The sequence below is a fragment of the Myripristis murdjan genome, chromosome 8 (assembly GCF_902150065.1).
Source record: "Myripristis murdjan chromosome 8, fMyrMur1.1, whole genome shotgun sequence".
Lineage (NCBI taxonomy): Eukaryota > Metazoa > Chordata > Actinopteri > Holocentriformes > Holocentridae > Myripristis > Myripristis murdjan.
The window spans coordinates 250368-266223 of NC_043987.1; the positions used below are offsets into that span (position 1 = coordinate 250368).

Here is a 15856-nt window from a genome sequence, read left to right on the forward strand (position 1 = left end):
TGTCCATTTACCAATATTTAAAATTTGAATTGCCAATTAAAAAAGAAATCAAACTTTTTTTTTTGCTTTTAAACCCCCAGTTTCACAGAATGCAATGAATGGTCTACATATTTTCTTCAAAAACTTTTGAAATCCAAGGTAATTTTGTTGAAAAAAGTATACAGCATGAAATACTTCTCAGCCACAAAGTTTCTACTTATTTACTTTGGTTTTAGGAAACAATTAAATATATACAGTACAGGCCAAAAGTTTGGACACACCTTCTCATTCAATGCGTTTTCTTTATTTTCATGACTATTTACATTGTAGATTCTAACTGAAGGAATCAAAACTATGAATGAACACATGTGGAGTTATGTACTTAACAAAAAAAGGTGAGATAACTGAAGACATGTTTTATATTCTAGTTTCTTCAAAATAGCCACCCTTTGCTCTGATTACTGCTTTGCACACTCTTGGCATTCTCTCGATGAGCTTCAAGAGGTAGTCACCTGAAATGGTTTTCCAACAGTCTTGAAGGAGTTCCCAGAGGTGTTTAGCACTTGTTGGCCCCTTTGCCTTCACTCTGCGGTCCAGCTCACCCCAAGCCATCTGGATTGGGTTCAGGTCCGGTGACTGTGGAGGCCAGGTCATCTGCCACAGCACTCCATCACTCTCCTTCTTGGTCAAATAGCCCTTACACAGCCTGGAGGTGTGTTTGGGGTCATTGTCCTGTTGAAAAATAAATGATCGTCCAACTAAACGCAAACCGGATGGGATGGCATGTCGCTGCAGGATGTCGCGGTAGCCATGCTGGTTCAGTGTGCCTTCAATTTTGAATAAATCCCCAACAGTGTCACCAGCAAAACACCCCCACACCATCACACCTCCTCCTCCATGCTTCACAGTGGGAACCAGGCATGTGGAATCCATCCGTTCACCTTTTCTGCGTCTCACAAAGGCACGGCGGTTGGAACCAAAGATCTCAAATTTGGACTCATCAGACCAAAGCACAGATTTCCACTGGTCTAATGTCCATTCCTTGTGTTTCTTGGCCCAAACAAATCTCTTCTGCTTGTTGCCTCTCCTTAGCAGTGGTTTCCTAGCAGCTATTTGACCATGAAGGCCTGATTCGCGCAGTCTCCTCTTAACAGTTGTTCTAGAGATGGGTCTGCTGCTAGAACTCTGTGTGGCATTTATCTGATCTCTGATCTGAGCTGCTGTTAACTTGAGATTTCTGAGGCTGGTGACTCGGATGAACTTGTCCTCAGAAGCAGAGGTGGCTCTTGGTCTTCCTTTCCTGGGTCGGTCCTCATGTGTGCCAGTTTCGTTGTAGCGCTTGATGGTTTTTGCGACTCCACTTCGGGACACATTTAAAGTTTTTGCAATTTTCCGGCCTGACTGACCTTCATTTCTTAAAGTAATGATGGCCACTCGTTTTTCTTCAGTTAGCTGCTTGGTTCTTGCCATAATATGAATTTTAACAGTTGTCCAATAGGGCTGTCGGCTGTGTAGTAACCTGACTTCTGCACAACACAACTGATGGTCCCAACCCCATTGATAAAGCAAGAAACTCCACTAATTAACCCTGATAAGGCACACCTGTGAAGTGAAAACCATTTCAGGTGACTACCTCTTGAAGCTCATCGAGAGAATGCCAAGAGTGTGCAAAGCAGTAATCAGAGCAAAGGGTGGCTATTTTGAAGAAACTAGAATATAAAACATCTTTTCAGTTATTTCGCCTTTTTTTGTTAAGTACATAACTCCACGTGTTCATTCATAGTTTTGATTCCTTCAGTGAGAATCTACAATGTAAATAGTCACGAAAATAAAGAAAACGCATTGAATGAGGTGTGTCCACACTTTTGGCCTGTACTGTATATATTTTTAAATCACATATTACATGTTAACTTGTGCCAAGTATTATTGATTTATTTATTTCAAACCTATCCAAACCAGTTATACATACAACACAACGAATCCAGTACAAGACATCACCACAACAGACAACAAGACAATAAACTGATCAGATAATAATACAAATAATACACGGTTTGAAAAGGGGTTGGAAGAAGCTTAAGCTTATCCGTTTCCAACCCCCAGCCACCACAAATACAAGTAAACAAACAGAAAAACAAAACCAAACAAAACAAAGCAAAAAAAACAAACAATCAAAAACAAACAAACAAACAAACAAAAACACACATAGACATTGCATCCCCCAATCCCCATCATCTCATCAATGATGTTCATAATTGCCCTCCTCCCTATTGTACCTATCAAACACTCCAGTTTTGAACTTCCTTTTAAACTCATTAATATTTTTACTAAGTTTCATCTCATCCTCAAAACTATTCCATAGTTACCCCATAGACTGAAATGCACATACTTTTGAGAGTCGTTCTTACACTTTGTTGTTTTAATTTACGTTTCCCTCTTAGATTGTGTCTTTGACTACCCTCCCTTTCACAAAACATACACTGTATGTTGCGCGGAAGAGAATTATTTATTGCTTTGTACATGATTTGAGCAGTTTTGAATTTAAACAGGTCCCAAAATTTCAACGTAGATGATGACAAGAACAGTGGGTTAGTGTGTTCATTGAACCTCACACTGTTTACAGTCCTGATGGCTCTTTTTTGGAGTATGAACAGAGGGAGCAAGTTGGATCTATAGGTATTCCCCCACACCTCCACACAATAGGTTAGATAAGGAAATACAAGAGAGTAATAAAGAATAAGCAAGGACCTTTGATTAAGCAAGTGCCTAGATCTCTTCATAATACCGACATTCTTTGACATCTTTGAACGAACAAAACTTATGTGGGGTTTCCAGCAGATTTTGTCATGTGTCATCACACCAAGAAATGTAGTTTGGTTCACTCTTTCAATATTTACGCCATCTATTGTAATTTGTATTGGTATGTCGCATTTACGTTTTCCAAATAGCATGCATTTTGTTTAATTCAAATTTAGTGACAATTTATTTTTATCAAATCAATTTTTCAGCTTAGTCATTTCAAGTGTGATCTCCTCCAAAAGCTGCTGTACATTCTCCCCTGAACAAATAATGTTTGTGTCGTCGGCAAAAAGTACAAATTTCATGATAGTGGATATTCTACAAATGTCATTAATGTACAGAATGAATAAAATTGGTCCTAATACTGACCCTTGAGGGACTCCACATGTAATTTCCCTATCAGATGAAATATTATTACCAATTTGGACAAACTGCTGCCTGTTTTTTAAATAACTTCTCAGCCAGTTCAGTACAATTCCCCTAATACCATATCTCTCCATCTTGTTTATTAATATAGTGTGATCAATGGAGTCAAAAGCTTTTTTTAAATCAATGAAAATTCCTACTGTGAACTGTTTTTATCTATACAATTTGTTATTTCCTCAATTAGTTCAATTAATGCCAAAGAAGTTGATCTATTTCTTCTGAATCCATATTGGCTATCTATCAGCAAATTATGTTTTTCAATAAAACTGTCTAATCTAGCAGCAAATAGCTTCTCTAATATCTTGGAAAATTGAGGGAGTAGAGAGACGGGCCTATAATTTGTGAACAAATGTCTATCCCCTGATTTGTAGAACGGTATTACTTTTGCAGTTTTCATTTTTGTTGGAAATTTGCCGGATTGAAAGGACAAGTTACAAATGTGTGTTAATGGCTTTACAATTCCATCTGCAACCCTCTTGATTATTGACATATCAATATCATTCAAGTCGGTTGATGTTTTATTTTTACAATTCTTTAGGAGGTCCAACATCTCATTTTCATCTACAAGATTAAGAAACATGGAGCTTGGGTTTCTTCCAAATAATTCTTCGGGTGCCTCAATATCCATTGGTACCCTGATTTTTTCTGCCAAGTCAGGTCCAACCCCTACAAAAAATCTGTTAAAACCATCCACCACATCCTCCATGTTGCTTATAGTTTTATCGCTTTCAATAAAATAATCTGGATAGCTCACACCATTTGATCCATTTCTCATTAGTTCTATATTTAATAAAATGTCTATATAAAAGATCTTTCTTTTTACAAGCATTTATTAACCCTTTTGTTAACCATGGGTTATTTATGAAATTATTTTTCTTGTTATATTTTTTTAATTGGACAATTTTTGTCATACAGTGCTTTAAATGTTTCCAGAAATGAATCATAGGCTGTGTCAATATTATTTTCATAATATATTGATTCCCAGTTCTGAGCAATTAGGTCATTTTTGAGAGCATTCATCGATTCATCAGATCTTACTCGTATATATTTGTTGTTGTTAGTATCCCTGACCTTACTATAATTAACATCATATACTATAAACACGGGGAAATGATCACTAATGTCATTAAGCAAAAGACCACTAAGTGTATTGTTTTCCAGTATGTTAGTGAATATATTGTCTATCAACGTAGCACTATGGGATGTTATTCTGCTAGGTTTAGTTATTTTGGGATATAGACTCATGCTGAACATCATATCAATGAATTCCTCTGTCGATTTCTGGTTTTTGGCATTTAGTAAATCAATGTTATAATCCCCACATATAAAAAGATCCTTTCAACTCTATAAAGAATATTTTTTCCATCCAATCCTTAAACACCTCCACATTTGTTCCTGGTGCCCTATAAATACAGCTTACAATTATATTTTTCTTTTTGTTCAGACAGATTTCAACAGTTACACATTCAACCACATTTTCCACAACCATTGACATACTTTCCACCAGTTTATAATCCATATTTTCATCGACATGTAATGCCACACCACCTCCATTTTTATTTTGTCTATTCATATAAAACATTTCATAACATTTCCTTATATTGAAATCTGTACCTTTCTCAGAGTTCAACCATGTCTCTGAGATGGCTATTATACTAAATGGTGTATTAAATTGATCTAGATATTGTATAATGGAGTCGTAATTTGTATATAGGCTTCTGCTATTGAAGTGGATCAATGATATTTTATTTTCCGAGTTAATCTTTCTATTAAATTTTGTGTTTGTGTAATAACTACAATCATTACTAGTATTTGCAAGAAAAAAAATTATTATCAGGATCAATGTCATTCACCATGGTTTGAGCTTTATAATCAGTGTACACAAATGTTTCAAATTCTAAACTGTCACAATCAAATTGTATGGAAGTTTCCCTCTCAACATCATCCCCAGACGAGGATGAGAGGTCACCATCATCACCATACATTTAGAACAATTTCGGGAAGTTTGTTAAAGGAGAAGCAGTGTATGTGCAAGAGCAACCAACTGGACAAACAGACAAACAAACAGACAAACAAGTAGTACACATAACCACACACACACACACATCCACACACACGTAACCATAAAAAAGTAAGTGGTATTTAACTAAAGGAGACCTAATGGCAACCACAGGTTCCGACTGCTGCATATGTTGGGGCAAAAGAAAAAAAGAAAATGAGAGGGCACTGCATGTCCAAAGGTGTAAAAAAAAAAACAGAAAAACAAATAAAAAACAAAAAAGAAAAAACATCATATTGTCAATACGACAAATTAACCAAAATTCATGCAGCTTACTCATATAAACATAAAATATTAATAAGAAACAATTATACGAGACTTTTTTTCCATTCATATTATTTCATTCTTTTTTAAACTTTTTTCTCTTTTTCTCCAAACAACTTTCAGGTTAGCGTTAGTCTACTCATGTCTTCATCCAGGAGACAAGGAAGCCGAGGAGGGGACCTGGAAAAAGGTCTCAGCCTCCCCAGGACAGGTGAACATCTTTGGTTTTCCCTCCACCATCACTTTCAGCTTGGAAGGATACAGCAGAGAGTACTTCATATCGGCAGCACGGAGATGCTTTTTGACCACATCAAACTGTCGACACTTCTTGACTAATCCAGTGCTGAAGTTGGGATAAATATGGACGCGAGTGCCCTTGTAGGTGATCTCCCTTCACTCCCTGGCCAGCCGAAAGATCCTCACTTTGTCCTGGAAATTTAAAAACTTGACCAGGATGGGTCTAGGAGGTGCAAACCTGCTGCTGGAGCTGAAGGTGGAGGTGCTGGTGGTGGGAGAGCTATGGGCCCTTTCGATGACCGGCACAGTGGGAAAGTTCTCCTTGCCAAGGAGTAGTGGGATCAGATGATTCACAAAGGCGATCATATCTCGTCCTTCACTTTGTTCAGGAATGTTGATAAATCGACGATTGGATGCCCGGCTTCTGTTCTCAGCGTCCTCGGCCTTATCCTTCAGGTAGGCATTTTCTTTTTCCAAAAGTTGTACCCGTTTTGTCAGTTCATCAATGGTGTCTTTGTTGGTGCTCACCCTCGTTTGTAGCTCCGATATTTGATCACACAGTGAAGATAACGATCCATTAATTTGGTTCAAGCCGGTATGAAGGGTCTCGATTTTTGAGTCCAAATGAACCGTCATATCCACTTTGACTTGTTGGATGGCTTCCCAGATTGTTTGTAAAGACACTTGTTTGGCCATGACTCGGACTTGTCTTGCACAATAAAGTTATTCGGCCGAAGTTCTCAGGCACAGGCAGAAATAATAATAATAATAAAAAAAATACTACAACGCAGCAAAATGCCTAGATCGATCCGTGTGGATCAGACGGTAAAAAAGCAGTTTTGGCGGCCCTAATTAGAGCAGCAGTCAGAAACCTGTAGACGTGTTCAAGCAGGCGCAGCCATCTTGCAAAGTCTGTGATGATAGCACTCGTTGCTGTGAGTATAACAGAGGTAACACTACCAATTTATCAAAACATCTGCAGAGTGAGCATTTGGGTCATTCTATAATTTTGGGACATTTTGAGACATTTTGAGATTTCCAATATAAATATTTTTCCCTGACAAAGAAGTGTTTAAATGTTATGTTTTTAGTAATTGGCAAGCTCCAGCATTATTGATTTCAGATATTTATTAAATAAAAGGAGATATCAACTGATCACTTCAGAATCATGTAACCCTATAGGCATTTTTGAGGAAAAGCACTTTATCTGTTGTTTCTGTATGATTTTTTAGTGCTGAATCCATTTCTGCTGTATGCCAAGCTGTAAAAGTTACCGTTAAGTCATAATTATTGATTAATTAGCATGATTATTGATTAGTCGCCCGAAGTTAGAAATGGCTATCAGTTTCCTATTTGTCAACATTCTTTGGTATCATTTTAAAGGGGACCTTCTCAGCTTTCATTTAAGCCCATGGATGTCTCTTTCTGACAAACACAGAGGTCACATAACCTCCTTAAACCATAAATCAAACACATTTTCCCACATTTTTCGCCTAAACTATATAGTTTCTTTTATCCCTGTGGGATCAAGGGATATCAAGGACCCAAAAGACAACAACCACAATACCTAATGGACTTTGAGGATTCAGGAAATGTATGATATACCCATACTATTTCTTTGTGAGAGGTTATTGTGAGCCTTAAAATAGCAGTAACTGACTCAGGCCCATTCACCTCCATTCATTCTCCAGCATTACGTAATTACAGTGCATTACAGTGAATTCCCCGAAAATTCCCGTTAATTCCCGTTAATTTCCGAAAATTCCCATGGAAATTTTCCAACTTTGAAAATTCTGGGAATTTTGCAACACTAGGTATATCATACATTTCCTGAATGAAAGCTGAGAAGGTCCCCTTTACAATGATACCAAACAATCATATATAGAATATTGACAAATAGGAAACTGATAGCCATTTCTAACTTCGGGCGACTAATCAATAATCATGCTAATTAATCAATAATTATGACTAAACGGTAACTTTTACAGCTTGGCATACGGCAGAAATGGATTCAGCACTAAAAAATCATACAGAAACAACAGATAAAGTGCTTTTCCTCAAAAATGCCCACCATGTTTTTTCTAAGGGGCTTTTTCAATTTTTGGTCCTGACTAATATTTAAAATTTGAATTGCCAATTAAAAAAGAAATCAAACTTTTTTTTGCTTTTAAACCCCCAGTTTCACAGAACGCAGTCAATGGTCTACATATTTTCTTCAAAAACTTTTGAAATCCAAGGTAATTTTGTTGAAAAAAATATACAGCATGACATACTTCTCAGCCACAAAGTTTCTACTTATTTACTTTGGTTTTAGGAAATAATTAAATATATATATATATATTTTTAAATCACATATTACATAATGTTAACCTAGTTGACAGTGTGGTATCATAGTTGACTAAAGTAACAGAGTTGACATTAAAAAAATACGATGAAACATAATTATAATGTAAATTATTAATATTATACTGATTTTATGTTAGCAATACTGCATATTCCAACTCTTACTAGATTTACTTAAGACCATTTGGAACCATCAAAAACACATACCAACCAGACTAGTTTGTAGTGGAGCACTTGTAATTTTCTTAACTGCATTTATAGAAAATGTACATTAATTTAAATATAACAGTCTTAAGTCTTAAAAGGTTAAACAAAAGTGTGCTGATTTCTTATTATATGTTACAAATTATTAGAATTTATTTTAAAATTAACTCCTGAAAACTACAAGAACATATGGTGTCAAGTGTCAACTACACTATATTGCCAAAAGTATTCACTCAGGTATCCAAATCATTGAATTCAGGTGTTCCAATCACTTCCATGGGCACAGGTGTATAAAATCAAGCACCTAGGCATGCAGACTACTTCTACAACCCCTGGCAAAAATTATGGAATCACCAGTCTTGGAGGATGTTCATTCAGTTGTTTAATTTTGTAGAAAAAAAGCAGATCACAGATATGACACAAAACTAAAGTCATTTCAAATGGCAACTTTCTGGCTTTGAGAAACACTAAAAGAAATCAAGAAAAAAAAATGTGGTAGTCAGTAACAGTTACTTTTTTAGATCAAGCAGAGGGAAAAAATTATGGAATCACTCAATTCTGAGGAAAAAAATTATGGAATCATGAAAAACAACAACAAAAGAACACTTCAACACACCACTAGTACTTTGTTGTACCACCTCTGGCTTTTATAACAGCTTGCAGTCTTTGAGTGACAAACAGTATTCTTCATCAATCTGGCTCCAACTTTCTCTGATTGCTTTTGCCAGATCAGCTTTACAGGTTGGAGCCTTGTCATGGACCATTTTCTTCAACTTCCACCACAGATTTTCAATTGGATTGAGATCCGGACTATTTGCAGGCCATGGCATTGACCTTATGTGTCTTTCTTCAAGGAATGTTTTCACAGTTTTTGCTCTATGGCAAGATGCATTATCATCTTGAAAAAATGATTTCATCATCCCCAAACATCCTTTCAATTGATGGGATAAGAAAGTGTCCAAAATGTCAACGTAAACTTGTGCATTTATTGAAGATGTAATGACAGCCATCTCCCCAGTGCCTTTACCTGACATCAGTGGTGTAGTCTAGTTTATTCTAATGAGTATACGCGCGGGCACACACACACACACACACACACACACACACAGGCTCCCTCTCTGAAACGTTAACGTTAGCTCCAGCTGTAGTGTTCCCTGAAATATGGTCAAAAAGAGCCCGCTTCGTAACACAGAGAAGGCGACTTTATGAACGGGAAAGTGAACGTTATGTCAAAAAAACATACTGATACGTATCTTTGCGCATTTTTAAGTGGTTAAACGGAAATGCGGGACCTTTTCTAGTGGGTATACGCCGTGTACCTGCGTATCACGTAGACTACACCACTGCCTGACATGCAGCCCCATATCATCTCGACCGGGGAAATTTGCATGTTTTCTTCAGGCAGTCATCTTCATAAATCTCACTGGAACGGCACCTAACAAAAGTTCCAGCATCATCACCTTGCCCAATGCAGATTTGTGATTCATCACTGAATATGACTTTCATCCAGTCATCCACAGTCCACGATTGCTTTTCCTTAGCCCATTGTAACCTTGCTTTTTTCTGTTTAGGTGTTAATGATGGCTTTCATTTAGCTTTTCTGTATGTAAATCCCATTTCCTTTAGGCGGTTTCTTACAGTTCGGTCACACACGCTGACTCCAGTTTCCTTCCATTTGTTCCTCATTTGTTTTGCTGTGCATTTTCTGTTTTCAAGACATATTGCTTTAAGTTTTCTGTCTTGACGCTTTGATGTCTTCCTTGGTCTACCAGTATGCTTGCCTTTAACAACCGTCCCATGTTGTTTGTACTTGGTCCAGATTTTAGACACAGCTGACTGTGAACAACCAACATCTTTTACAACACTGCGTGATGATTTGCCTTCTTTAAGAAGTCCTCTCCTTTGTTTCAATTGACATCTCTCATGTTGGAGCCATGATTCATGTCAGTCCACTTGGTGCAACAGCTCTCCAAGGTGTGATCACTCCTGTTTAACTGCAGACTAACGAGCAGATCTAATCTGATGCAGGTGTTAGTTTTGGGAATGACAATTTACAGGGTGATTCCATAATCTTTTCCTCAGAATTGAGTGATTCCATAATTTTTTCCCTCTGCTTGGTCTAAAAAAGTAACTGTTACTGACTACCACATTTTTTTTCTTTATTTCTTTTAGTGTTTCTTAAAGCCAGAAAGTTGCCATTTGTAATGACTTTAGTTTTGTGTCATATCTGTGATCTGCTTTTTTGCTACAAAATTAAAGAACTGAATGAACATCCTCTGAGACTGGTGATTCCATAATTTTTGCCAGGGGTTGCACAAACATTTGTGAAATAATGGGTCGCTCTCAGGAGCTCAGGGAATTCCAGCGTGGTACCGTGGTAGGATGCCACCTGTGCAATAAGTCCAGTCGTGAAATTTCCTTGTTACTAAATATTCCACAATCAACTGTTAGTGGTACTATAACAAAGTGGAAGCGATTGGGAACGACAGCAACTCAGCCACGTAGGCCACGTAAAATCACAGAGCAGGGTCAGCGAATGCTGAGGCGCATAGTGTGCAGAGGTCGCAAACTTTCTGCAGAGTCAATAGTTACAGACCTCCAAACTTGATGTGATCTTCAGATTAGCTCAAGAACAGTGCGTAGAGAGCTTCATGGAATGGGTTTCCATGGCCGAGCAGCTGCATCCAAGCCTTACATCACCAAGCGCAATGCAAAGCGTTGGATGCAGCGGTGTAAAGCATGCCGCCACTGGACTGTAGAGCAGTGGAGACGTGTTCTCTGGAGTGATGAATCACACTTCTCCGTCTGGCAATCTGATGGACGAGTCTGGTTTAGTGGTTGCCAAGAGAACGGTACTTGTCTGACTGCATTGTGCCAAGTGTAAAGTTTGGTGGAGGGGGGGGATTATGGTGTGGGGTTGTTTTTTGGGAGTTGGGCTCAGTCCCTTAGTTCCAGTGAAAGGAATTCTTAATGCTTCAGCATACCAAGACATTTTGGACAATTTTATGCTCTCAGCTTTGTGGGAACAGTTTGGAGATGGCCCCTTCCTGTTCCAACATGACAAAAAGTAAGGTCCATCAAGACATGGATGAGCGAGTTTGGTGTGGAAGAACTTGACTGGCCTGCACAGAGTCCTGACCTCAACCTGATAGAACACCTTTGGGATGAATTAGAGCAGAGACTGTGGGCCACGCCTTCTCGTCCAACATCAGTGTAGTGTATCAATCAATCAATATAGTGTATGTCACCCTTAGTCAACTCAGTTACCTTTCTAGGGTAACATAGTTGATGGGTAACATAGTTGACATTACTGCTGTTTTCAGGCATTAAATCAACATGACTGCCTCCAACCAAATACCACAAGGCATTTTTGAGAAAGATTTTCTTTAACTATTACCGAAATAATTAAGTAAAATATAATTAAATTTAATTTAGTAATGATATTCAAGTAACACTGTGGACATTTGTTAAATGCTTCCTTGACTCAGACACTACTTTATAAGAAATATTTAAGAAAAGGCAGAAAGAACATACCATGCAGCCTGCTGAGTGTCTTCTTGAGGATGAAATGACATCACAAGGTGAAGGTCATAGGATCTGGGTAAACCAGACCTTATTGGGAGGGTTTTTTTAATGGGTAACTTAGTTGACAATGATTTCGGGGACACACATTAAAAATGTTATTTTGCATATAATATTTTATATATTGACACAAAATTTTTATCTGTCATCATTGTCTCTACTTAATGAATGGGAAATTATCAAAATAAAAAGTAAATAAGTGCTTTTCATTGTTTTTTGGCTAATTAGAAGTTGGTTGTGATTAAAAAAGGACAGAGGGAAAATGTAGATTGTAGTTATATATAGCCATTTTTTAATTAATAAATGGCTGTTTCCACAATAAATAATCATTGTATTTGTGAAAACATGATCAATAGTCAAAATATATATATATTTTTTTTTTTTAAGTTTTACTAAAAATTCATGCAAGATATATCCCAGGGACATAAGATGTCCCAAAATTATAGAATGGGTAACAAATGGGTATTTGTCGAGCAGCAAAAAAGAAGAAGAACCAATAAGAGTATTGATAAAGTACTGATAAGCAGTAAGGATAAGAGTAGTATATCAATAAAATCTTAATGACACCTATCCCTAGTCAAAATTATAGATGATACTAATGTCCCGTTCTCCTGAAGCCAGCATGAAGCTATGCCACAAACTATCCAGCTACAAAAAGCTAAGAAAAACACTGAAGTAAAGATGCTATCCTTGCAATGGAAATGATACACTGTTTTGTCGAGTCTCATTGGTGTAAACTGTCAGGTTTTAGCATGTTGCAGACCACATTCTTTTCAGTTTCTGAAAAAAAAGTTAACTCGTCTCATTGTGAATCTTTGGTGTAAATTTGGTTTAACGAGGGGTATATTTTTTAAATACAGTTTGTCAAAAAACCATCGCTGCTCATGATTTTATTCTGTACTTATACCGTGTGTTAAATTGTTTTTTGACAGTGTATTGTCAGCAATCTGATGTGTAGCCTTGACTGATGTCAGCCCGTATAGTGAGTCCACTGACAACCCCCTCCCACACACACACACACACACAGTTAATTTTGAAAATTAAGGTGATTATATGTTTTACATTGAAATAATGCTGGTCAAGATGAAAATAAAAAGACACTGAACATTATTTTTGTTTCTTTTTTACTGGTAGTTTTGTTCCTTCTTATTTTTATTTCACCTTGCCCGCATGTAATACATTATTACCTGTGCCCTTCCTGTAAATTAACATAACGTTTTTTCACCTGCTGTCACCATACTTTTTGTGGATTGTTGCCCTGTGCAGGACTCTACCCTGGGCTGAAAATAATAATTTTAGCAGTTTTCCACCATCTAGTTCTATACAAACACTATACCCCATGTTTGTTGTGATGAACAGTTTTTTGTCAGCTGAATCAAATGTAATGTGACTGCCCCTGGAGCCTTTCAAAATTCATATGGGTTAAATTAGTGAATTTCTTTGTGTGTGTGTGTGTGTGTGACCTGAAGGTGCTGCAGCCTGTTGGTCTGGTGGGGGGTGTGGGCCAGGGTGAAGGGGTCTCTGGGTGTCACCCAGGTCTCCAAGCTCTCCAGCTGGGCAGAGCCTTGGTTAGTGGCCATGTGGTGGATCAGATAGCCCTGGAACTGATCAGACAGGAAGTAGAGGTGGACCGACACCGGGTGGCCCATGGCCATGTACCTGACAAACACACACACACACACACACACACACACACACACACACACACACACACACACACACATATATAAACTTTTAGCTGTTGTTTGGCTGAAGATTGAACAAGTCTCTGGCCCCGACCTCCCCACACACACACTTCCCACACTCACCCTTGTGGCCCCCATCCACTGTAACCACAAGCCCCCACCTATACACCAACAACAAGAACATCCTTGTACTTACTGTGGGTTTCCATCCGAGCTCATACATACACCCCCCTCATACACGCACACACACACACACACACACACAAAAGATGACTGGAAAAATCCAGCCTGTCCAGTCACTGAAGCCCACTTGTACCCCAGGACAAGCTAGCGTTATCTTCATATTTAATTTGGACTGGCAAATGCACAAACAAGCACACACAGATGCACGCACGCACTCACTCATGCATGCACGCACGCACACACAGACACACGCACAAGTAGTGGTGAACCTAATGGAAAGACAAATTCCATATGCTGGTCCTCCTCCCTGTGGATGGTTCTTATGCAGTTTTTCTCAGCAGCAACACCAGGCTCAAGTTTACTGACAGAACAACTGGAGTAAGAGATTTAGTTTTCCACACATAGTAACTCACAGGGTTACTGCTGCACCAGGCCAATATGGGCCTTTAAATTAAAATAATCATAACAGAAACAAATCTATCTCAGACAATACATTTTTAAATCACTGACTGACCTATAGTCATACTACAGCTTTTTGCATATAGAGTATTTTCTCTACTGGGCCTCCATGATTGCCTTGATTGATGATTGATGATTCTGAGGTCTCTGACCACTGGAATCCCTTCAAGGACTGCTAGTCTTTGGGAACCACTGGTCTGAACACCAAGGCACCCAGCCACCCATGTCTGTACCTGCAGCTCTTATCACTGGGGTGGCCCTGCAGTAAGCCAGCAGCGCGGGACAGTCCCATACGGGTGAAGGCATGGTAATGGCTGATTGTGGCATCTGATAAGCTGGCGAGGCCGTCTGTCTCTTGCTCGTAGATGTTCTCCCAATAGGCCTGGAGGCCTGGGGTGCCTGGGGCATATGCTCCAAACAGGAAGGAGTCCAGTAGGTTAATAATCTCTTGGCTGACACTAGCCTCAAACTTCCTGGCAAAGAAGGTGGGCCTGGACACTTGCTGTAGGTGGACAGATGGGGAGAGGTAAGATTAAAATTAAGCTGAAATAAGATCAGTCAGTATTTTTTCTTAAAACTGTATATCTGCTGCAGACAATTTATTTAGTGTCTGTCCACAGACAAGTTGCTCTCTGTGTTGTCTTCCATACCGCTGTGCTAGTGGCAGCATGGCTTATACGATGCTACTCAACCACTCTGATATACTTCCGTTACTCTGGATTTGATTTGTGTCTCATGTGAGTAACACAAAGACATACTGAAATCTGATTTGAGCGGCCAGAGGGGCCAAACTGGAATGCACCTGTGGTTGGAAATTCGATTCGATAAGAAGAAAATTTTGTCTCATGAGTATTCATAGAATACTCAAACAAGTCAATTCTGTCTCATGAGTTCTCTGTGAATACTTCTTTAACCCTAGATCAGGAAAGAAGACATGCTTATTTGCACTAGTAATTTCAGTGAGAACGTCACATACATTCAGTCACATCAAAATACTACAAAATGCAGCTTTAGTTTCTTGACCTCAATATCTGAGTTGTAACATTTTTTCCTTTTCCTCTCTAACTTTCTACAACATGGTATAAACAAGACTGGAAATTCTAGAAAATTACCTTTGAATATTAATAAAATGAGGAGCACAAATGCCCCCTAATAATAAGCAGTGCCCTTTTTGGCAATCAACCTATACACATTTCTTTGCTGAGTTATTCTCTGTCCAGAGTGGGCAATTCCAGGTGGTTGGCGGGAGACACTGGGATTGTTTGCTGCTCAGTGTTGTTCCATGCATCCAGCAGGAGAGGAAGATGCCAACCAGCACAAATCACTGCATCAATGGCAAATGTAAGAAATGTGGTTAAAAAAAACAACAACAACAACTCAGCAACAAAGGAGTGGAAATGGATAGGTTAGGGAGAGAGAAATCTTCTGGAAGACCTGCTGGCACCTTCCCGTGGTGGGAAAGTTCAAACAAATTGTAGTGGTACAAACTGACTGTTTTTTTTTTTGTTTGTTTGTTTTGTTTTATCATTTTGTTTTGTTTTGTTTTTAGCAGGAATTAAGTTTCAGACCATCCTTATTCACTTGCCACTGAGAAACTCCATTGCATCAACAGGGGTTAAATGCCTAGCCCATAGGG

General features: G+C 38.4%; 1 protein-coding gene across 3 annotated transcripts in view; it reads right to left on the reverse strand.

The window, feature by feature from the left end:
• LOC115364029 (xylosyltransferase 1-like) overlaps positions 1-15856 on the reverse strand; it is a 178346-nt gene that overhangs the window by 46998 nt on the left and 115492 nt on the right. For all 3 annotated transcript variants that reach the window (XR_003928631.1, XM_030058437.1, XM_030058438.1), the window contains exons 8-9: positions 14454-14722; positions 13357-13552 (exon numbers count right to left, since the gene is read on the reverse strand). Coding sequence is in view for 2 of the 3 variants with exons in the window: in XM_030058437.1 (XP_029914297.1) it covers positions 13357-13552; positions 14454-14722 (465 nt within the window). In the remaining variant the exon portion in view is untranslated. The remainder of the gene's footprint in view (positions 1-13356; positions 13553-14453; positions 14723-15856) is intronic.